This window comes from Schistocerca cancellata, chromosome 1 (genome assembly GCF_023864275.1).
Source record: "Schistocerca cancellata isolate TAMUIC-IGC-003103 chromosome 1, iqSchCanc2.1, whole genome shotgun sequence".
In the NCBI taxonomy this organism is placed as follows: domain Eukaryota; kingdom Metazoa; phylum Arthropoda; class Insecta; order Orthoptera; family Acrididae; genus Schistocerca; species Schistocerca cancellata.
In genome coordinates this window covers 26,129,983-26,154,658 of record NC_064626.1, presented here as the reverse complement: position 1 = coordinate 26,154,658, position 24,676 = coordinate 26,129,983, and the positions used below count along the sequence as shown (strand labels likewise).

General features: G+C 42.0%; 1 protein-coding gene across 1 annotated transcript in view; it reads left to right on the top strand.

Moving 5' to 3' along the window:
• The window catches only part of LOC126164785 (differentially expressed in FDCP 6 homolog), a 112,568-nt gene that overhangs the window by 46,215 nt on the left and 41,677 nt on the right, over nucleotides 1-24,676 (top strand). Inside the window, exons 5-6 of the mRNA XM_049920268.1 lie at nucleotides 12,770-13,014; nucleotides 13,359-13,560. Coding sequence (XP_049776225.1) covers nucleotides 12,770-13,014; nucleotides 13,359-13,560 — 447 coding nt within the window. The remainder of the gene's footprint in view (nucleotides 1-12,769; nucleotides 13,015-13,358; nucleotides 13,561-24,676) is intronic.

Sequence of the window (24,676 nt, the reverse complement as noted above, 5' to 3'; positions counted from 1 at the left end):
TTTATCACCAAAATTTGCAATAACGCTAATAGCATAAGTAGCTGAACCTAACTGTTTCAGCAGATCCTCTATGTGTTCCTTCCAATTCAATTTCTCATCAGTGCACAAACCCGGAAATTTTGAGTATTCTGCCTTAGCAACAGACTTCCATTCACAGTCTATAATTATCAATGGTTTTACGCCATTTACTGTACAGAATTGTATAAACTGTGTTTTCTCAAAATTTAGTGAGAGTCCATTTGCAAAGAACCACTTAATAATTTTCTGAAAGACATTATTTGCAATTTCCTCAGCTGATTCTTGCTTCTTGGGTGTGTTTACTATATGAGGTGGAGTCCAAAATTTTTGGGACTGGTGCTGCCATCTGGAAAGTAGGAATAGTAGACCTTTGCACCGCTAGGTGGTGAGAGTTGCATATCTGATGAGTCAGTGTGCGGAGTGGCATTCAGCTGGGAGGTCGTGTTGAGTGTCAACAGTGATTTCTGTAATACTTTGTGTTTGGCGTGTGGCGATTTTACGATGGATCCGTGAACAGACCAGCGTGTGTGTATCAGATTCTGTGTGAATATCGGGAAAAGTGCTATGGAGATCCTTGCAATGATTCATAAAGTGTTTTGGGGACAGAGCACGAGCCGTATGCGTGTGTTTTGAGTGGCATGCCCAGTTCAGGGCCGGCCGTACAGACACTGAAGATGATGCTCACACTGGAAGGCCCATTAGCCGCCCAACACCAGACATTGTTGCCGAACTTCAACATCAGTTTGTATGGATCGATATCAAACCATTCGAGACCTTGCGAATGAAATAGGTATTGGTTATGGCACATGTCAACGAATGTTGACTGATGAATTGGGCATGCATCGTGTTGCCGCAAAATTTGTGCCAAGGATCTTGAATGCTGAACAGAAGACACAGCGTGTTGAAGTGTGCACCGACCATCGTCAGACTGCATCTGATGATCCAACCTTCTTGTCACGGGTTATCACTGGCGATGAGAGCTGGATTTACGGTTATGAGCCAGAGACAAAGCAACAGTTGTCCCAGTGGAAGAGCCTGAGCTCTCCAAGACCCAAAAAAGCGAGACAGGTGAGGAGCAAAGTGAAGAGCGTGATCATCATTTTCTTTGATACCAAGAGAATTGTGCACAAAGAATTTGTCCCACCCAACCAAACAGTGAATTCCGCATACTACTGTGACTTTTGCGACGGCTCCGTGAAAATGCGTGGCGATGATAGCCCGAACTTTGGTGTCAAGGGAACTGGCTGCTGCATCACAACTATATGCCCTGTCACACGTCCTTGCTCACCAGGACCTTTTTGGCAAAAAACAACATGGCGGTTGTACCCCACCCACTGTACTCACCAGATTCGGCACATTGCGACTTCGCACTATTCCCAAAACTGAAACTCAAGTTCAAAGAAGGCCGTCGGTTCAACACTCTAGAGAGGATTCGAGAAACACGGTGGCGGTGATAAACACCCTCAAAGAACAGAACTTCCAGAAAATGTTTGACCAGTGCCAGAAGTGCTGGGACCGGTGTGTACATGCAGGTGGGAACTACTTCGAGGGTGATGATGACCATTAGTCCGAAAGGTAAGGTTTTCAACAGATTGCAGCACCAGACCCAAAAATTTTGGATAACACCTCGTACTTGTATCATCAGCAAAAAAAAACTAGCTTTGCATCTTCATGAATATAGAGTGGCAAGTCGTTAATATATATTAAGAACAATAAGGGACCCAATACTGAACCCTGTGGGACACCTTTCTTAGTACCTCCCCAGTTAGAGGACTCTGCTGGTTGTTGCAGACTGTCTGTACTGTTAATTTCAACCGTCTTTATTCTTCCAGTTAAGTATGAATTAAACCATTTATGCACTGTCCCACTCATACCACAATACTTAAGCTTATCTAGAAGAATTTCATGATTCACGCAAAGCCTTTGAGAGATCACAAAATATCCCAATGGGTGATGTTCGGTTATTCAGTGAGTTTAATATTTGATCAGTGAAAGCATACATAGCATTTTCTGTTGAAAAACCTTTCTGAAAACCAAACTGACATTTTGTTAGTACTTCATTTTTACAAATATGTGATGCTACTTCTGAATACATTACTTTTTCAAGAATTTTCGATAAAGCTGTCGGAAGTGAGATTGGGCAGAAGTTGTTAGCATCAGATCTATCCCCTTTTTTATGCAATGGTTTAACAATAGTGTATTTCAGTCTATCTGGAAAAATGCCCTGTTACATATGTGGCTGAGACCCCTACTTACTTGTTGGGGAAAAGCTTTTAGTACTCTGTTGGAAATGCCATCAGTTCCATGTGAGCATTTACTTTTGAGTGAATTTATTATTTTCCTAATTTCAGTAGGAGAGGTGGGTTGGATTTCAATTTTATCAAACAGCATAGATAATGTCTTGCATTTTCTAATGAATAGCTGGATCCTATTTTCTCTACAATACTTAAAAATGATTATTAAAAATGTTTTCTACTTCTGATTTCTTGTTAACAAACTTTTCATTGTGTTTGATAGAAATAAAGTCTTCCTGTGCTCTCGGTTGCCCTGTTTCCCTTTTCACAATATTCGCAATTGTTTTAATTTCATTATCAGATGTGCTAATCTCAGACTTAATGCACATACTTCTGGACTTTTTAATAACTTTTCTTAATACAGTGCAATAGTTTTTATAATGTTTCACTATTTTGGGATCATTACTCCTCCTAGCTATAAGATACATTTCCTTTTTCCTGTTTACAAGATATCTTTATCCCTTTAGTAAGCCTGGCTTTTTACATAGTTTCTTACAATTATATTTCACTGTTTTCAAATATACTCACAAAGGTATCGTGGAAAAGGTTAAATTTTAAATTAGCATCATGTTCCCTGTATACCTCATCCCAGTCTAACTGTTGCAAGCTTCCCCTAAAATTTTGAATTGTTAAATCGTTAATGGAACACACTATTTTGGAGGACTGTTTTGCATCACTGTATGGAGATATATCATATACTGTAACTAGCTGTGCATCATGATCGGACAGACCATTCTTAACAGGAAAAGTTTTTATTTGATTAAATTTATGGTCAGGTGAGTACAGGGTTATAAATACAAAATCAAATAGGGGTAATGCAAGAGTAGGTTTAATAATGAATAAAAAAGTAGGAATGCGGGTAAGCTACTACAAACAGCATAGTGAACGCATTATTGTGGCCAAGATAGATATGAAGCCCATGCTTACCACAGTAGTACAAGTTAATATGCCAACTAGCTCCACAGATGACTAAGAAATTGAAGAAATGTATGATGAGATAAAAGAAATTATTCAGGTAGTGAAGGGAGATGAAAATTTAATAGTCATGGGTGACTGGAATTTGATAGTAGGAAAAGGAAGAGCAGAAAACATAGTGGGTGAATATGGAATGGGGTTAAGGAATGAAAGAGGAAGTCGCCTGGTAGAATTTTGCACAGAGCATAACTTAATCATAGCAAAGACTTGGTTCAAGAATCATAAATGAAGGTTGTATACGTGGAAGAAGCCTGGAGATACAGGAAGGTGTCAGATACATTGTATAATGGTAAGACAGAGATTTAGGAACCAGCAAAGAAGGACTCTGACCACAATCTATTGGTTATGAACTGTAGATTAAAACTGAAGAAACTGCAAAAAGGTGGGAATTTAAGGAGATGGGACCTGGATAAACTGAAAGAACCAGAGGTTGTACAGAGTTTCAGGGAGAGCATAAGGGAACGATTGACAAGAATGGGGGAAAGAAATACAGTAGAAGAAGAATGGGTAGCTTTGAGAGATTAAATAGTGAAAGCAGCAGAGGATCAAGTAAGTAAAAAGACAAGGGCTAATAGAAATAATTGGGTAACAGAAGAGATACTGAATTTAATTGATGAAAGGAGAAATTACAAAAATGCAGTAAATGAAGCAGGCAAAAAGGCGTACAAACGTCTCAAAAATGTAATCGACAGGAAGTGCAAAATGGCTAAGCAGTGTTGGCTAGAGAACAAATGTAAGGATGTAGAGGCTTATCTCACTAGTGGTAAAATAGATACTGCCTACAGGAAAGTTAAAGAGACCTTTGGAGAAACGAGAACCGCTTGCATGAACATCAAGAGCTCAGATGGAAACCCAGTTCTAAGCAAAGAAGGGAAAGCAGAAAGGTGGAAGGAGTATATAGAGGGTCTATACAAGGGCGATGTACTTGAGGACAATATTATGGAAACGGTAGAGGATGTAGATGAAGATGAAATGGGAAATACGATACTGCGTGAAGGGTTTGACAGAGCACTGAAAGACCTGAGTCGAAACAAGGCCCCGAGAGTAGAAAACATTCAATTAGAACTACTGACGGCCTTGGGAGAGCCAGTCCTGACAAAACTCTACCATCTGGTGAGCAAGATGTATGAAACAGGCGAAATACCCTCAGACTTCAAGGAGAATATAATAATTCCAATCACAAAGAAAGCAGGTTCTGACAGATGTGAAAATTACCGAACTATCAGTTTCATCTACATCTACATCTACATCCATACTCCGCAAGCCACCTGCCGGTGTGTGGCGAAGGGTACCTTGAGTACCTCTATTGGTTCTCCCTTCTATTCCAGCATCGTATTGTTTGTGCAAAGAAGGATTGTCGGTATGCTTGTGTGTGGGCTCTAATCTCTCTGATTTTATCCTCATGGTCTCTTCGCGTGATACACGCAGGAGGGAGCAATATACTGCTTGACTCTTCGGTGAAGGTATGTTCTTGAAACTTCAACAAAAGCCCGTACCGAGCTACTGAGCATCTCTCCTGCAGAGTCTTCCACTGGAGTTTATCTATCATCTCCGTAACGATTTCGCGATTACTAAATGATCCTGTAACGAAGCGTGCTGCTCTCCGTTGGATCTTCTCTCTCTCTTCTATCAACCCTATCTGGTACGGATCCCACACTGCTGAGCAGTATTCAAGCAGTTTAATAAGCCATGGCTGCAAAATACTAACACGAATTCTTTACAGACAAATGGAAAAACTGGTAGAAGCCGACCTCGGGGAAGATCAGTTTGGATTCCGTAGAAATGTTGGAACACGTGAGGCAATACTGACCCTATGACTTATCTTAGAGAATAGATTAAGGAAAGGCAAGACTACATTTCTAGCATTTGTAAACTTAGAGAAAGCTTTTGACAGTGTTGACTGGGATACTCTTTCAAATTCTGGAGTTGGCAGAGGTAAAATACAGGGAGCGAAAGGCTATTTACAATTTGTACAGAAGCCAGATGGCAGTTATAAAAGTCGAGGGACACGAAAGGGAAGCAGTGGTTGGGAAGGGAGTAAGACAGGGTTGTAGCCTTTCCCCGATGTTATTCAATCTGTATATTGAGCAAGCAGTAAAGGAAACAAAAGAAAAATTCGGAGTAGGTATTAAAATCCATGGAGAAGAAATAAAAACTTTGAGGGTCGCCAATGGCATTGTAATTCTGTCAGAGACAGAAAAGGACCTGGAAGAGCAGCTGAACGGAATGGACAGTGTCTTGAAAGAAGGATGTAAGATGAACATCAACAAAAGCAAAACGAAAATAGTGGAATGTAGTCTAAGTCAGGTGATGCTGAGGGAATTAGATTAGGAAATGTGTCACTTAAAGTACTAAATGAGTTTTGCTATTTGGGGAGCAAAATAACTGATGATGGTCGAAGTAGAGAGGATATAAAATGTAGACTGGCAATGGCAAGGAAAGCGTTTCTGAAGAAGAGAAATTTGTTAACATCGAGTATAGATTTAAGTGTCAGGAAGTCGTTTCTGAAAGTATTTTTATGGAGTGTAGCCATGTATGGAAGTGAAACGTGGACGATAAATAGTTTAGACAAGAAGAGAATAGAAGCTTTTGAAATGTGGTGCTACAGAAGAATGCTGAAGATTAGATGGGTAGATCACATAACTAATGAGGAGGTATTGAATAGAATTGGGGGGAAGAGAAATTTGTAGCACAACTTGACTAGAAGAAGGGATCAGTTGGTAGGACATATTCTGATGCATGAAGGATCACCAATTTAGAATTGGAGGGCAGCGTGGAGGGTAATAATCGTGTAGGGAGACCAAGAGATGAATACACTAAACAGATTGAGAAGGATGTAGGTTGCAGTAGGTACTGGGAGATGAACAAGCTTGCACAAGATAGAGTAGCATGGAGAGCTGCATCAAACCAGTCTCAGGACTGAAGACCACAACAACTACAAATTTATCTTGGTCTGTTGTTGTTGTTGTGGTCTTCAGTCCTGAGACTGGTTTGATGCAACTCTCCATGCTACCCTATCCTGTGCAAGCTCCTTCATCTCCCAGTACCTACTGCAACCTACATCCTTCTGAATCTGCTTAGTGTATTCATCTCTTGGTCTCCCTCTACGATTTTTACCCTCCACGCTGCCCTCCAATGCTAAATTTGTGATCCCTCGATGCCTCAGAACATGTCCTACCAACCGATCCCTTCTTCTAGTCAAGTTGTGCCACAAACTTCTCTTCTCCCCAATCCTATTCAATACCTCCTCATTAGTTACGTGATCTACCCACCTTATCTTCAGCATTCTTCTGTAGCACCACATTTCAAAAGCTTCTATTCTCTTCTTGTCCAAACTAGTTATCGTCCATGTCTCACTTCCATACATGGCTACACTCCATACAAATACTTTCAGAAACGACTTCCTGACACCTAAATTTATATTCGATGTTAACAAATTCCTCTTCTTGAGAAACGCTTTCCTTGCCATTGCCAGTCTACATTTTATATCCTCTCTACTTCGACCATCATCGGTTATTTTACTCCCTAAATAGCAAAACTCCTTTACTACTTTAAGTATCTCATTTCCTAATCGAATTCCGTCAGCATCACCCGACTTAATTTGACTACATTCCATTATCCTCGTTTTGCTTTTGTTGATGTTCATCTTGTATCCTCCTTTCAAGACACTGTCCATTCCGTTCAACTGCTCTTCCAAGTCCTTTGCTGTCTCTGACAGAGTTACAATGTCATCGGCGAACCTCAAAGTTTTTACTTCTTCTCCATGAATTTTAATACCTACTCCGAATTTTTCTTTTGTTTCCTTTACTGCTTGCTCAATATACAGATTGAATAACATCGGGGAGAGGCTACAACCCTGTCTCACTCCTTTCCCAACCACTGCTTCCCTTTCATGCCCCTCGACTCTTATAACTGCCATCTGGTTTCTGTACAAATTGTAAATAGCCTTTCGCTCCCTGTATTTTACCCCTGCCACCTTCAGAATTTGAAAGAGAGTATTCCAGTCAACATTGTCAAAAGCTTTCTCTAAGTCTACAAATGCTAGAAATGTAGGTTTGCCTTTTCTTAATCTTTCTTCCAAGATAAGTCGTAAGGTCAGTATTGCCTCACGTGTTCCAACATTTCTACGGAATCCAAACTGATCTTCCCCGAGGTCGGCTTCTACCAGTTTTTCCATTCGTCTGTAAAGAATTCGCGTTAGTATTTTGCAGCTGTGACTTATTAAACTGATAGTTCGGTAACTTTCACATCTGTCAACACCTGCTTTCTTTGGGATTGGAATTATTATATTCTTCTTAAAGTCTGAGGGTATTTCGCCTGTCTCATACATCGTGCTCACCAGATGGTAGAGTTTTGTCATGACTGGCTCTCCCGAGGCCATCAGTAGTTCTAATGGAATGTTGTCTACTCCCGGGGCCTTGTTTTGACTCAGGTCTTTCAGTGCTCTGTCAAACTCTTCACGCAGTATCTTATCTCCCATTTCATCTTCATCTACATCCTCTTCCATTTCCATAATATTGTCCTCAAGTACATCGCCCTTGTATAAACCCTCTATATACTCCTTCCACCTTTCTGCTTTCCCTTCTTTGCTTAGAACTGGGTTGCCATCTGAGCTCTTGATATTCATACAAGTGGTTCTCTTTTCTCTGTAGGCAGTATCTATCTTACCCCTAGTGAGACAAGCCTCTACATCCTTACATTTGTCCTCTAGCCATCCCTGCTTAGCCATTTTGCACTTCCTGTCGATTTCATTTTTGAGACGTTTGTATTCCTTTTTGCCTGCTTCATTTACTGCATTTTTATATTTTCTCCTTTCATCAATTAAATTCAATATTTCTTCTGTTACCCAAGGATTTCTATTAGCCCGCGTTTTTTTACCTACTTGATCCTCTGCTGCCTTCACCACTTCATCCCTCAGAGCTACCCATTCTTCTTCTGCTGTATTTCTTTCCCCCATTCCAGTCAATTGTTCCCTAATGCTCTCCCTGAAACTCTGTACAACCTCTGGTTCTTTCATTTTATCCAGGTCCCATCTCCTTAAATTCCCACCTTTTTGCAGTTTCTTCAGTTTCAATCTGCAGTTCATAACCAATAGATTGTGGTCAGAATCTACATCTGCCCCAGGAAATGTCTTACAATTTAAAACCTGGTTCCTAAATCTCTGTCTTACCATTATATAATCTATCTGAAACCTGTCAGTATCTCCAGGCTTCTTCCATGTATACAGCCTCCTTTAATAATTCTTGAACCAAGTGTTAGCTATGATTAAGTTATGCTCTGTGCAAAATTCTACAAGGCGGCTTCCTCTTTCATTCCTTCCCCCCAATCCATTTTCACCTACTACGTTTCCTTCTCTCCCTTTTCCTACTGACGAATTCCAGTCACCCATGACTATTAAATTTTCGTCTCCCTTCACTACCTGAATAATTTCTTTTATCTCGTCATACATTTCATCTATTTCTTCATCATCTGCAGAGCTAGTTGGCATATAAACTTGTACTACTGTAGTAGGCATGGGCTTTGTGTCTATCTTGGCCACAATAATGCGTTCACTATGCTGTTTGTAGTAGCTAACCCGCACTCCTATTTTTTTATTCATTATTAAACCTACTCCTGCATTACCCCTATTTGATTTTGTATTTATAACCCTGTAATCACCTGACCAAAAGTCTTGTTCCTCCTGCCACCGAACTTCACTAATTCCCACTATATCTAACTTTAACCTATCCATCTCCCTTTTTAAATTTTCTAACCTACCTGCCCGATTAAGTGATCTGACATTCCACGCTCCGATCCGTAGAACGCCAGTTTTCTTTCTCCTGATAACGACGTCCTCTTGAGTAGTCCCCGCCTGGAGATCCGTATGGGGGACTATTTTACCCAAGAGGACGCCATCATCATTTAATCATACAGTAGAGCTGCATGCCCTCGGGAAAAATTACGGCTGTAGTTTCCCCTTGCTTTCAGCCGTTCGCAGTACCAGCACAGCAAGGCCGTTTTGGTTAATGTTACAAGGCCAGATCAGTCAATCATCCAGACTGTTGCCCCTGCAACTACTGAAAAGGCTGCTGCCCCTCTTCAGGAACCACATGTTTGTCTGGCCTCTCAACAGATACCCCTCCGTTGTGGTTGCACCTACGGTACGGCCATCTGTATCGCTGAGGCACGCAAGCCTCCCCACCAACGGCAAGGTCCATGGTTCATGGGGGGGATCTTGGTCTATGAAAACGTTATCTATCAGTGTGCTGCTTTCCTGTACCACCTGAGTAGGTAAATAGATAGTTGATGTCAAATAGAAAGAACCAAGTAATATTTCAATGTCAAGCTTTCTATCAGACACTTTCAGAAAATCTATTTGGAAATCCCCACAAGTTTAATCTTTAGTAAGGCTCATTTGAAAGTGTTGTGTTAACAACTATGACAGGAAAAATATTAGCTGCTAATGACTCATCATGAGCATCAGGAGGGCAACAGAAAATGAGTGTCCAGGAGATACAGAGATAAACTGCCTGTGAGATGTCTGTATTACTCTCCACAAAATGGACCCTGGTGCCATATAAGAAATGTTCAAAACAAACCATGAACACCAAATGAGAAATGGCATGCCACAGTGATTACGAAGTTAGCACCATCAACATCAAAGGTTTCAATCCCATATGCTGTGTGAGGATTTCGTGACATGTTCCAACCAAAATGCTACATTCTTCTGCAATCTCTTGACAGCCAGTCTTCGATTGGCATGTGCAATTTCGTCGACCATCCTGACATGAGCGTCGTAAGTAGACCTCATAGGGTGTTCTGAATGAGGGTCATCTTTGACTTCCATCCAACCATTTATAAACCATATAGACCATTCGTATCACCAAGTATGACTTAAGCAGTCATCACCGCAGGCTTCCTTCATAATTTAGTGTCTCTGTGTGAACATTTTCTTGAGTTTCATGCAAAATGTAGTACAGACATGTTGTTCTTCTAACTCTGACATCTCGAAAGTTGCAAGCTGTGAGACACAACAATCTACTCAATATGGCACTTACGAATAACTTACGGTCATATAGCAACAAAACTTCTGGCATTCACATGGTAAACACAGATGGTTGCACGGATGTCGACAACATACGCTCCAACACACCATTGGCATGGAACTACGAATATTCCAAAATTTTTTGAAAAAGACTACATATCTACAACAGTTGTTGAAGTTGACATTTCATCCAAAAGACACCCAAGGAATTTTGCAGAGTGAGAAAGAAGTTGCAGATGAAGTATTTGTGTTTCTGTAAGATGAGTGGTGACCTGTTGTGTTGTATACGCTCGACTGTGGAGACAATGTACACGAGGAGTACAATTAACAAATATGATGATACATATTTAACAAGTGAAACTGATACTGAAATAGGTGTTGAGCCATCAAGCCATGTAGTTCATCATCCTTGTTGGGCAGGAAGCAACAAATCCTGTCTTCAGCGAAACGAAGTAAAGGACAATCATCCAAGGACCGTGTACTAAACATAAGTATGTACAAGGAAGACCATCTGCAGGATAGAAGAGAGGCAGGGGGGAATAAAAAAAACAGGTTTTGAATGAGTCCACAGCAATATTACCGTGTAGTGAATAAGAAAAACTATGAATATTCAAGGGAGAACAAGTTGTACTTGTTACAAAAACTGGTGTTTGCGCATTTAACAGTACAATTTACAGAATTTGCATGATAGTGACCACATCAAACTTCTTGTGACATATATTTCAGCGATTTCAATGGAATCAGATGAAGATTCCATAACTTCAAACAGTGCTACGGAATTGGAAAACTTAAGATAACAGAATTTCAAACAAAGCATCAACTTGATGGTGCACAGCAAACTGCGGAATCGGCATGAAAATTTGTAGGTGAGATAAATAACAACTTATCTCATCACTCTACTTAGGAATTTGTTTTCAACTCCAACTAATCAGGATTTGAAGAGGAGATGCATATGAAAGGAAACCTGGAAATTTATACAATTATGCCGACTGTTCATCTAGATGGTAAACTGGCTGGAAAGCTATTTATTGTGTTTTGAGAAGTTGGAGATGATCTGCCACCTATGATTCTTTCTCACGTACGTGATCTTGCAAGGCAGTATGGAATATTTACATCACAGCAACAAAGAGTGGAAAAATGGGCATAAGGGAACTACAACTATGGTATGAGCATCACTTCTGGCCAATAGCTGGTCAAAACAACTGGTGATGAGACATGGGTGTTTAAGATGTTGAGACCAAGGTTTAATCCTCACAATAGGTTGGGAAAGGTTCTCTAAGACAAATGAAGCTCATCACGTCAGGCCAACTGTCAAAGCCATTCTGATAGTTTTCTCTGACTTTGAAGGATTAGTTCAACATGAACTCATGCCACAGGGACAAACTGTTAATCGATGGTATTATTGGGACGTGTTGCGACACCTGCGATAAAATGTGAGAAGGAAATGCCTGCAATTTGGTGAGATTCATAGATCATTGCCGTTGGTGTGGGGCTATTGCACAAAAAATGAAATCACTATGTTGCCTCATCCTCTGTACTCTCCAGACCTGGCCCCTGCAAGACTTCCTTTTTTTCTTTCCAAAGTTGAAAACCCCATTGAAAGGACAAAAGATTTGCAATGCTAGATGAGCTAAAAGAAAATTCACAGATGACATTTTGCGCGATCCAGCAGGAGACATACCATGACTGCATCCAGAAGTGGAAACAGCAATGGGAGTGGTGTATCAATTGTGGAGGAGAGTATTTCAAAGGAGACCATGCACAATACATAAAAGTTAAGCGTAGAAAAATTTTGTGGACATAGTTCTGGAATTTTTTGGATAGATCTCGTGTAATACAATGCTTGCTTTGTTTATCATTGCCATTGCTCCACTTTGTATCGACATGACTAGCACTGTTGTCAGCTACTCATTGACTAAGCATTTTGATTTGTTCTGTAGTCTCATGCTATGTTCACCATTGGATAAATCTAGTCCCGACCCCAATTGCCTTTAACAGCCAGTATTGTGATTGCATGGTTGACAGTATGTGGGGCATTGAAAGCCGTAAACATCATCAGCATTTTACAGCTTTGTACTAGAGTGCTTCCTTGCTAGCATTAATATTGATAATAAAACAGGCAGTAGAAGAATTATACTAAGTGTGTAACCTACAAAAAGATCAAGAACCCTTTGTTTTCTGTTGTTAAATAGCTACATTTACTTTCGTAATTTTGTTTATTGGACAAAGAGCTCATGTAAAATCAGTATGGACAGTTTCACAACCACTTTATTAAAACTACATAAAAGCAAAAGTGATTTTTACTTGTAAAAAATTGTGGCATTCGGCAAATCATAGTAAGTGATAGACGTGATTCAAATGTAACTGTTAGTTTTTCCATTGTATTGTGTGTAAATGATCCCTTAAGTTATATTTATGTTATGATATAAAAATCAATTTGTTATCTGTTCTTTTACAGGGCATGTTGTATAAACGTGGGTATCTTCTTCCAACATTGAAGGAATATTGGTTTGTATTGCATCCAACAGAGTTGAGCTACTTCAAAAGTCAGAATGAGAGAGAACAATGTGGGTCAATTCCACTGGATCCCCAGTGCAGAGTAGATGTGAGTCCACAAACAAATAGCAATTCAACCCGGGACAGGACTCGTTTTGTGCTCAATACCAATGACAGAACGTTCGAGTTCGCCACTATGGATCACAGGTGCATAGTCATATTTGAACATACATTTTGCATTCCCTACTTAAATTATTTATTTAAGAAGAAAAGTAGAGTGTATAAATTTACTGGTGCTAATTAACTAGAATCACCACTACCACAAACACCACAACTGTAAATATAATTGTAACTTCTTGCAAGACAACAATTTTGTAAAAGTACGTGGTAGGCATTAAGGTGGGCAGTAAACCAAACAGAATCCATGAACATTCTTGTAACAAACAGTTACTTAAGATGGATGTAGAGATTACTGTTAAATGTAGATGTTCTTACTGATAAATAATATTGTTGGTACATCAGTAAAGTGTATAACTACTAAATTATTTCAGAACCCGTTTGCAATGGATATCTTCCTTGCAGACAGCAATATCGTATTCTGGATTGCGTGAAGGTTACCAGAGGTCACAAGCAAATCGTAGAAGGCGGTTAAGAGATGCAGAGATCCTAAAAATAAGTGAGGAGAACAGACGTCGGACGAGTCAGATAATTGATATGGAACAGACGAGAGCAGAGTTACAAGCAGAGAAAATGGTAGGTGTACCTTTTTAAATACTATCAAATTCTCCGTTTTAGTTTTTGGAAAACAGATGTTTACTCTGTCCATTAGTTTATTGATTATGGTAACACCCAATAATAATTGTACACAGAAATTTTGCAGAATCAACTAACTTTTGCTATGAAGTAACATGAATTACTAAACATGGTTTTCCAGAATTCTAATCAAGAACAGCTGCCCACATGAGTATCTAGAAGTAGATATCCCGGCGTAACAAAATATTTACTTCATAAAGGCAAGTCTTCCAGCACAGCCTGTTTACCAGTTAGATTCTTTCCAGAGACTGCTGATATAATAGCTCTGTATTTAGTAATGATATACAACTGTTCGCTCAATAAAAGATCCATTCCTAAATCCTGGAAAATTGCCCAGATCACACCAATATTCAATAAAAGAAATAGAAGTAATTACACACCAGTATCACTAAACCCTGAGGAGACTCACCACTCTGTGTTGTCCCCAGTCTTTCCAGCACTGCTTACTCTTTCTGTACTGCAAACCTACACTTTGACTATCTCTTCACGTTGGTCCATTTGGTGCAGGCCCTGCTTGGACTTCGCAATTTTGGTGTAGATTTTCAATTTCACTGCCAATGCTATCTTTACCTTCTGTTAACAGTTATGTGGCCCCCATTATTGGCTTTGACCTGCCATCTTATCCAAATTTTACGCAAGGGTGTGTTGTGCGGGGAAGGTCACCCACTAAGGTGTATGCTCAAACTTCTGTGCACTTCCACCATGACATCCTTCCTCCCTGTTGTTGTAGTATGTCCAAAACCCAAAATGATAGCCATCCTGTTATGTGTCTGTGTGTGGTGGAGGGGGGGGGGGGGGGGGGTTTAGTAAAGTACCTGTATGGTGGTAGCCCCCTGATCACGCAGGGATCGCAGTGTTGGTGCCTGCGCTGCACACTCCCCATATGCCACGGAGCATGTGCCCATCGTGACTGGGGCACAAAGACTCCCAGCAATGGATTACTTGTCTGGTAGCTGTTGCTGAGGCTCGGTGGCACCTGTAGGGAGAGTCCCCATTTGGAATGGAAAGGCCATGTACAATGCAAAAAAATACGATCCCAACGTGCTCCCTTCCCTGGCCACCCATGGGAGAATGTAGGACGAGATGACAAAAAGAAAAACTCTCCCCCCGGTACCTGGTCTGTGCCAGGACTGACGGGAACTTCTTTTTGGCCACAAAGCATTTATTTAATGTCGAACACATCAAAAACAAATACAGGGATGTTCCAGCTATCTTTAAGATGAAGAGCGATTCCCTGCTGATTAAAACATTACCTCCTGCCCAGTCACAGGCACTGCTGTCTTGCGGAAAGTTGGACGACATTCTCGTGACCGCCACTCTCCGAAAGAGTTTCAGTATTAGTCCAGGGCATCATCTTTCATAGTAATCTTATATTGTGACAATGAGCTACGAGCCAACTTAGAGCGACGGGCTGTGCTTATCATCCGTGATGTCCGTAGGGGACCGAGGGAAAACAGAGTTGCTACTGGAGCTTTCGTCTTGCCTCACAAAGGTAATACAGTGCCTGAGGAGGTCAAGTTGGTGGTCAACCGGTGTGATGTGAAACCATATGTTCCTCCTCCTTTTAGATGCTTCAAGTGTATGAAGTTTGGACATATGTCTTCCCGTTGCACCGCTACCCCTCTCTGCAGGGATTGTGGACATCTGTTGCATGTGAATGTTCCTTGTGCCACTTATCCCATCCGTGTAACCGGAGGCAAGTTCTGTTGTCCCTGTTCAGCAGAGTGCTCCATTTTTCTTGGGAGGATAATCCAGGGGTATAAGACCCTGGATGAGCTTGCATATCAAGAGGTCAGAAAAAAGTGTGTGTGTCTTAATCCCATAGAAATGATACAGTCTTGCACTACAGCTGCAATGTCAGCCCCTTCTCTCTCAGAGGTGCTTTCCTCTCTTGTGTTTCTTACTGCTCACCACTACCACCCCCATGCCGTTGGAGCCCTCCTTGTGCTTCCACCACCACCCCCATGCCGTTGGAGCCCTCCTTGTGCTTCCACCACACCCATTTCAGGAGCATGGGCTCCCCACCATCTGAGGCCACTGGTCCCCATTTCCCAGCTGGATGTGCCGCCTCCTCCTCCTCCTCCTCCTCGTCCTCGTCATCATCTGGGTTCTCTGGCAAGGAGGAGGTCCCTTGGGTCTCTCCCTCCCGTGGCTTCAGTTGGTCCACAGCCAGGTGCCAGCCGGCAGCTGAAGGAATTGCATGCTGATGCAAGCCATCAGACTTCTCATTCTTCCTCTGTCCCTGAAACCAATTCAGGGAAACTTTCCTATCATTGACTTCTAAGGAGGAGGAAATGACAACTGGAAATTCTTTAAGACCAAGGAAACTACAGTGGCCACACACCAGTGGAATTGTAATGGATTTTTCTACCACCTGGCTGAGCTACAGCAGCTTGTAAGCACTAACACTGAATTCTGTATTGCCATCCAGGAGATATGATTTCCAGCAACTCGGACCCCTGCCATTTGTGGCTACTGAGGTTATTTTGAGAATCGTACTGACTGTGAGAAGGTATCTGGTGGAGCTTGTACGTAAGTGCTGGACTCTGTATGCAGTGACCTTGTGCCTCTCGATACAGCTTTGGAGGCTGTGGCTGTACGGGTACGGGCACATCAGGATTTTACCATCTGTTATGTTTGTCTCCCTCCCAGTGATGTCCTGTCTCAGAATGTCTTGTGTGCGCCTTTTCTAGTCTTGGGCAACTTCAACACCCATAACCGTTTGTCTGGCAGAACAATGATCACGGACTGTGGTAAAGACATCGAAACTGTACTGGGACAACTTGATCTTTGCTTCTTGAACTCTGGTACCCCCATACAGTGAAGTGTGACACGTGGGACTTATTTGGCCATTGATCTTCTACCAGCTATGCACTGGAGAATACATGATATGATGGGTTCACCTCTGCTGTAGTCCTTAGCTCCCCATCGCAAGGCAGTATCGTTGTGGCTGTTCAGTGTATAACGGCAGCCATTTTTTTTTTTTTGCAGCCAACCGAGCCAGCCCTCCCTTCCTCAGGATCCCTCTGTAGGAAGATGGTACCCTGTTGGACTTCAGAGATCGCTGTGGCCATTAGAGATTACGGGCGGGTTCTCCAATGCCATAAGTGGTTTCCCTCATTGGAGCACCTCAGTGCCTTTAAACAACTCTGTGGCCACATTTGCTACCTCACAAAATGCTGAAAGCAAGAATCCTGGAAATGGTATGTTTCACTGGTGAATTACGTACCTCTACATCACAGTTATGACCAAAGATCAGACGACTCTACAGTTTCCAGTCCCCTGAAGGTGAACCCAGGGTTTACTCAGTGGTGCCATTTATACTAACCCAGACACTGTTGCCAAACATTTTGCTGAGCATTATGCTCACTCATCTCTGTCTGAGCACTACCACTTTGTTTTTCGTCTTGTAAAACCATATAATGCTCCATTCAGTGGATTGGAACTCTTCATTGCCCTAGTGTATTGCTCCGATATGGTCCTAAGGCCAAACTGCATCCACAAATAAATGCTGAAACATCCCTCAGTGAATTGTCAGCATCACATCCTTGTCCTCTTTAGTCGGATCTGGAACAATGAAAAGTTCCCATCTAAGGGGCAAGAAAGCACGGTAGTTCCAGTACTGAAATCGTGTAAGATCCCCCTTGAGATGTACAGTTATCGCCCAGTCAGCCTTACCAATGTTATCTTATAAGTTGCTCGAATGCACGGTAAGGAAGGGGCTACGTTGGCTCTTTGAGTTGCGAGGCCTTTTGTCTCCATCTCGGAGCGATTTTCACAAAGGATACTCCACGGTCTTTGCACATTGTCAGCACCTCATCACTGTCTTTTTTTGTTTTTACCCCCAGAAGGCTTATGACATGACATGACATGACACAACATGACATGGTGTCACCACATCCTTACTACATTGCACGAATGGCGTCTCTGGGGTCAGCTCTGGATTTTTGCCAAGAACTTCCTGTCATACTGTATGTTCCAGGTTTCAAGTAGGTGCTTCACTCAGTACCCCATGCATTCAAGAGAACGGAGTATCGCAGGGATCAGCACTGAGGATGCCCCTCTTCCTGATGTCCATCAATGGCCCAGTGGTGGCTATGGGGCCCTCCTTGCATGCTGACAATTTTTGCTTTTATTATTGCTCGTTTAGTATTGTTATTGCTGAGCGTCACCTACAGGGTGCTGTATGAAAGGCAGAGTCATGGGCTCACACACAAGGCTTTTGTTTTTCAATTACCAGTACTTGTGTCCTGCACTTTGGTCACTTTTATACTGCCCACCCACAGAGCTTTGTCTAGATGATCAGTCAGATGATTTGTCTAGCTGCATTTGAGATGCACAGCTTTTTGGGACTGGTCTTTGATCCCCAGCTGACATGGCTGCCTCATTTTCGCCAATGTAAGCAAAAGTGTTGGTGACACCTCAGTACACTTCACTGCTTCAGTAGCACTGCTGGGGTGGAGATCACTCTTTCCTTTTGCAGCTCTACAAAGCCCTGATTCTGTCCTGTCTTGATTATGGGAATGTTGTGTATGGTTCTGCATCACCCTCAGCATTGCAGATACTAGACCCCATTCATCATTGTGGTGTCCGACTTGCGACAAGAGACTTCTAGACTAGCCCTGTGAGCAGCATACTAGTTGCTGTTGGAGTCCCTCTGTTACCTATCGGGCACCAGCAACAGCTCCTGAATTATGGTTTAATGTTTATAGCTTGTCTGAACATCACAACTCCTGTGTCCTTTTTCCCTGAGGGGGAGTTCCATCTTCCACAATAATGACCCAGAACTGGGTTTACAGTGGCTGCACAGCTCCAGTGTCTCTGTTCGGAACTGCAGCTTCCTCCACAGTCGCCTCTTTTCGGGGAGACAGCGCATCTAACACCCCCTCCCCCCCTCGCCCCCCTCGTGGCTTGATCCCTGCCCTCGCATTTGTCTTGACGTCTCCTTTGGTCCAAAAGATTCCGTTGGCCCCACGATTTTTTTCCACCAGTTCTTAGCTATCCGTGAGACCTATTCGGATTTGGAAGTGGTATTCACAGATGACTCAACAGTCAACGGACATACAGGCTTTGTATACAAACATGTGCACAGTACAGTGAACTCCACCCTCCGCCAAACAGCTGGAGTGTCTTTACTGCTGAGTTCATGGTCATTAAATCAGCCTGTAGCCATTTTTGTTCTTGCACTGGCAAGAGTATCCTGATCTGTAGTGACTCCATTAGCAGCCTTCAGGCTATAGACCACTGTTACTTTCCTCACCCACTTATTATGGATATCCAGGATTGTGTCTCTGACCTCTATCAAGCTGGACGGCCAGTTGTTTTAATTTAGACGACTGGTCGTGTTGAGCTTTTGGAAAATGAACAAGCTGACCACAAGGTTGCCAATTCTGGAAGTTGGGATCCTACCACCAGACCTTCACTCATTTATATGCCATCAATTGCTGGAAGTCTGGAAATCAGAGTGGTCTGCCCTGATCTCTCAAAACAAACTGAGGACAATTAAGGAGATCACGTCCTCTTGGCAGTTTCCGTATTTGCTTCTCACTGGGAATCCTCTGTCTGATGTAGACTCCGCATTGGCCTCACTTGCCTGACCCCTGGCCACATTCTCAGATGGGAGTATCCCCCTCATTGCCTATGTGGAGCCCACTTGGTGGCCCATTTCCTCATACACTGCTGTAATTTAGTTGCTTTCAGGCAGCATCTTAATCTTCCTGACACGCTGCCTCTGGTACTAGCAGGCAATGTCAAAGCGACTGATCTGTTGTTACATTTTGCCCATGAAGGTGGTTTCTATTCATCCCCGTAAGGTAGGGCATTTTGGGTTCATTGATCTGAGGTGTTGTTGGGCTCTTCTCTTGCTCATCACCCCCCACTTGTCACCCCCCACCCCCACTCTCGTCCACACCCCCACCCCTGCCTCCACCCCCTCCCTCACCCCGCCCCGCCCTCACCCCGCCCCCGCCCCGCCCTCGCCCTCGCCCTCGCCCCTAGGGGCACCTTCTCGGCCCTTGTTCTGTGGCCCAGTCTGGCCTCTAACTTTCTCACCTTCTAATTGTCTTTATTCTTTTTCATTTTTAGGTTTTAATGCTTTGTCTTGACTTATCTTTTAACGGATTTTCTGTGCTGTCTTTTTTCTGGGCTTTCATCCTTTTTTTATTGTGTTAGTTTCACTTAAGCTTTCCAGGACTTGCCTTTCACCTCCTTCCTGTGACGTCCGCTTCTGGTTTGTCGCTTAATGGAGGAAGGGACAGATGACCTTGCAGTTCAGTCCAGTTCACTTCAAACCAACCAACGATATTGCTAATGTCATTTTTCTGTAGGATTCTTTAACATTTCTGTGCTTAGATATTATGAATTACCTTAAAGAAAATGATCTACTTACACACTGCCAGCACAGGTTCAGTAAACATAACTTCTGTAAAACACAACTGGCTCTTTATTCTCATGAAGGAATGAGTGCTATTGATAGAAGATATCAAATGGACTCCATATTTCTATAATTCTAGAAGGCTTTTAATAGCTTTTCACTCAAGCAGCTTCTAATCAGATTCTGTGCCAATCCTATTCAATACTTCCTCATTAGTTATGTGATCTACCCATCTAATCTTCAGCATTCTTCTGTAGCACCACATTTCGAAATCTTCTATTCTCTTCTTGTCCAAACTATTTATCGTCCATGTTTCACTTCCATACATGGCTACACTCCATACAAATACTTTCAGAAACGACTTCCTGACACTTAAATCTATACTCGATGTTAAAAAATTTCTCTTCTTCAGAAACGCTTTCCTTGCCATTGCCATTCTACATTTTATATCCTCTCTACTTCGACCATGATCAGTTATTTTGCTCCCCAAATAGCAAAACTCATTTACTACTTTAAGTGTCTCATTTCCTAATCTAATACCCTCAACATCACCCGACTTAATTCGACTACATTCCATTATCCTCGTTTTGCTTTTGTTGATGTTAATCTTATATCCTCCCTTCAAGACACCATCCATTCCGTTCAACTGCTCTTCCAAGTCCTTTGCTGTCTCTGACAGAATTACAATGTCATCGGCAAACCTCAAAGTTTTTATTTCTTCTCCGTGGATTTTAATACCTACTCTGAATTTTTCTTTTGTTTCCTTTACTGCTTGCTCAATATTCAGATTGAATAACATCGGGGAGAGGCTACAACCCTGCCTAACTCCCTTCCCAACCACTGCTTCCCTTTCATGTCCCTCGACTCTTATAACTGCCTTCTGGTTTCTGTACAAATTGTAAATAGCCTTTCGCTCCCTGTATTTTACCCTTGCCACCTTTAGAATCTGAAAGAGAGTATTCCAGTCGACATTGTCAAAAGCTTTCTCTAAGTCTACAAATGCTAGAAATGTAGGTTTGCCTTTCCTTAATCTTTTTTCTAAGATAAGTCGTAAGGTCAGTATTGCTTCACGTGTTCCAGTATTTCTACGGAATCCAAACTGATCTTCCTCGAGGTCAGCTCCTACTAGTTTTTCCATTCGTCTGTAAAGAATTCGTGTTAGTATTTTGCAGCTGTGGCTTATTAAACTGATTGTTCGGTAATTTTCACATCTGTCACAACCTGCTTTCTTTGGAATTGGAATTATTATGTTCTTCTTGAAGTCTGAGGGTATTTCGCCTGTTTCATACATCTTGCTCACCAGATGGCAGAGTTTTGTCAGGACTGGCTCTCTCAAGGCAGTCAGTAGTTCCAATGGAATGTTGTCTACTCTGGGGGCCTTGTTTCGACTCAGGTCTTTCAGCGCTCTGTCAAACTCTTCACGCAGTATCGTATCTCCCATTTCATCTTCATCTACATCCTCTTCCATTTCCATAATATTGTCCTGAAGTTCATCGCCCTTGTATAGACCCTCTATATATTCCTTCCACCTTTCTGCTTTCCCTTCTTTGCTTAGAACTGGGTTTCCATCTGAGCTCTTGATGTTCATACAAGTGGTTCTCTTATCTCCAAAGGTCTCTTTAATTTTCCTGTAGGCAGTATCTATCTTACCCCTAGTGAGATAAGCCTCTACAGCCTTACATTTGTCCTCTAGCCATCCCTGCTTAGCCATTTTGCACTTCCTGTCAATCTCATTTTTGAGACGTTTGTATTCCTTTTTGCTGCTTCATTTACTGCATTTTTATATTTTCTCCTTTCATCAATTAAATTCAATATTTCTTCTGTTACCCAAGGATTTCTACTAGCCCTCGTCTTTTTACCTACTTGATCCTCTGCTGCCTTCACTACTTCATCCCTCAAAGCTACCCATTCTTCTTCTACTGTATTTCTTTCCCCCATTCCTGTCAATTGTTCCCTTATGCTCTCCCTGAAACTCTGTACAACCTCTGGTTCTTTCAGTTTATCCAGGTCCCATCTCCTTAAATTCCCACCTTTTTGCAGTTTCTTCAGTTTTAATCTACAGGTCATAACCAATAGATTGTGGTCAGAGTCCACATCTGGCCCTGGAAATGTCTTATAATTTAAAACCTGGTTCCAAAATCTCTGTCTTACCATTATATAATCTATCTGATACCTTTTAGTATCTCCAGGGTTCTTCCATGTATACAACCTTCTATCATGATTCTTAAACCAAGTGTTAGCTATGATTAAGTTGTGCTCTGTGCAAAATTCTACCAGGCGGCTTCCTCTTTCATTTCTTAGCCCCAATCCATATTCACCTACTACGTTTCCTTCTCTCCCTTTTCCAACACTCGAATTCCAGTCACCCATGACTATTAAATTTTCGTCTCCCTTCACTATCTGAAAAATTTCATTTATTTCATCATACATTTCTTCAATTTCTTCGTCATCTGCAGAGCTAGTTGGCATATAAACTTGTACTACTGTAGTAGGTGTGGGCTTCGTATCTATCTTAGCCACAATAATGCGTTCACTATGCTGTTTGTAGTACCGTATTTACTCGAATCTAAGCCGCATTTTTTTTCCGGTTTTTGTAATCCAAAAAACCGCCTGCGGCTTAGAATCGAGTGCAAAGCAAGCGGAGGTTCTGTAAAATGCTGGCAGGTGCCGCCACATCTAACTTCTGCCGTCGCCCCAATATATGTAGCGCTACACAAGCATACTTTGTGGGCACAAAGATAAATACTGGCGCCAAAACTTTTTTTCTCCGCCCCTTGTTTCGGCCACTGCATTTTCTTACATTATCCAACGAAGTAAATACAAATTCCGTATTGTTCATCTTCGAATGTAGCAGAATTTCAATGTACTACGAAAATCCGACTGGCAAGACTGTTAGTGATGTTTGTCAATATGGCCAACTCTACGTTCAGAGTTTTTTCCTACCTGTGAGAAGAGATGGTTGCTAATAGGAACCTGATGAAATGTGAATCACATGCAGTATTCTCTTCACCATAAGAATAATACGAAAATAAACATTTTGCCATGTATTCTTTCGTGTCTGCTGCTATCTCATTTAAATCCTGCATGTCTAATAAACTACGAAACTAGAGTGAAACAACAGCAAACGCGGAAGAATATACGTAGCGTGTCATGTTTATATTCGTATTATTCTTATGCCTAATAGTGATATAGTCAGAAATGAAGCACGGCAACTGAGTCGATTTTAAATGTAAGATGACTAATTTCTGTGCAGAATTTGATGTACTAAATAAGCGGCCGCAAAGATTTTCAAACGGAGAAAAATTTGCGCCTAACTCTCGTTCAGAACATGTTCTATCATACGCAGTCTATTATTTGGTTCTTGTTGGTTATCAAATAAAGTAGCAGTGTAAGTAACAACAAATAGCAGTCTCTTGCCATTGTTTCGCTAATGAGACGATTCCTCTTTTCTTCTTTTTAAGCGGCGGTAGCGCACATAAAGCAAGTCATGCCACGAGCGGCGACAGGCCGTAAATACGCACTATCAGAATGCGACAAACAATGCATGACACAGTACAGTAATGCATTTTCAGCTTAGAGTGACATAAACACCTGTAACAAAGAAAACAGCACTTATCAGAACAAAGCAAAAGAAGCAATCGATTCAAACCAGACGAAGCACATGAAAAAGGAAGGGAACCGTATAAATACGGACGGAGCGCCTGACGCATGGCAATGGCTACCTGGTAAAGCTTAACTGCTAAGCTTACGACTCGAACCAAACTACTGTAGCTGTATCGTCTTTCATTCGACCTAAATTGTGTCTCATATTACAATGGACCAACTTTGTTTCGATTTGGAGGTGCGGCCTAAAACTTTTCTCTTCCCTTGAATTTCGAGTCTCAAATTTCAGGTGCGGCTTAGATTCAGGAAATATTTTTTTCCTTTATTTCGAGTCTCATTTTTCAGGTGCGGCTTAGATTCGAGTGCGGCTTAGATTCGAGTAAATACGGTAGCTTACCCGCATTCCTATTTTCCTATTCATTATTAAACCTACTCCTGCATTACCCCTATTTTACTTTGTGTTTATAATCCTGTAGTCACCTGACCAGAAGTCTTGTTCCTCCTGCCACTGAACTTCACTAATTCCCACTATATCTAACTTTAACCTATCCATTTCCGTTTTTAAATTTTCTAACCTACCTGCCCAATTAAGGGATCTGACATTCCACACTCCGATCCGTAGAACGTCAGTTTTCTTTCTCCTGATAACGACATCCTCTTGAGTAGTCCCCGCCCGGAGATCCGAATGGGGGACTATTTTACCTCCAGAATATTTTACCCAAGAGGACGCCATCATCATTTAATCATACAGTAAAGGTGCATGCCCTCGGGAAAAATTATGGCCGTAGTTTCCCCTTGCTTTCAGCCGTTCGCAGTACCAGCACAGCAAGGCCGTTTTGGTTATTGTTACAAGGCCATATCAGTCAATCATCCAGACTGTTGCCCTTGCAACTACTGAAAAGGCTGCTGCCCCTGTTCAGGAACCACACGTTTGTCTGGCCTCTCAACAGATACCCCTCCGTTGTGGTTGTACCTACAGTACGGCTATCTGTCTCGCTGAGGCACGCAAGCCTCCCCACCAACGACAAGGTCCATGGTTCATGGGGGGGCCAAACATGATATCCCTCATCTAAATGAGTG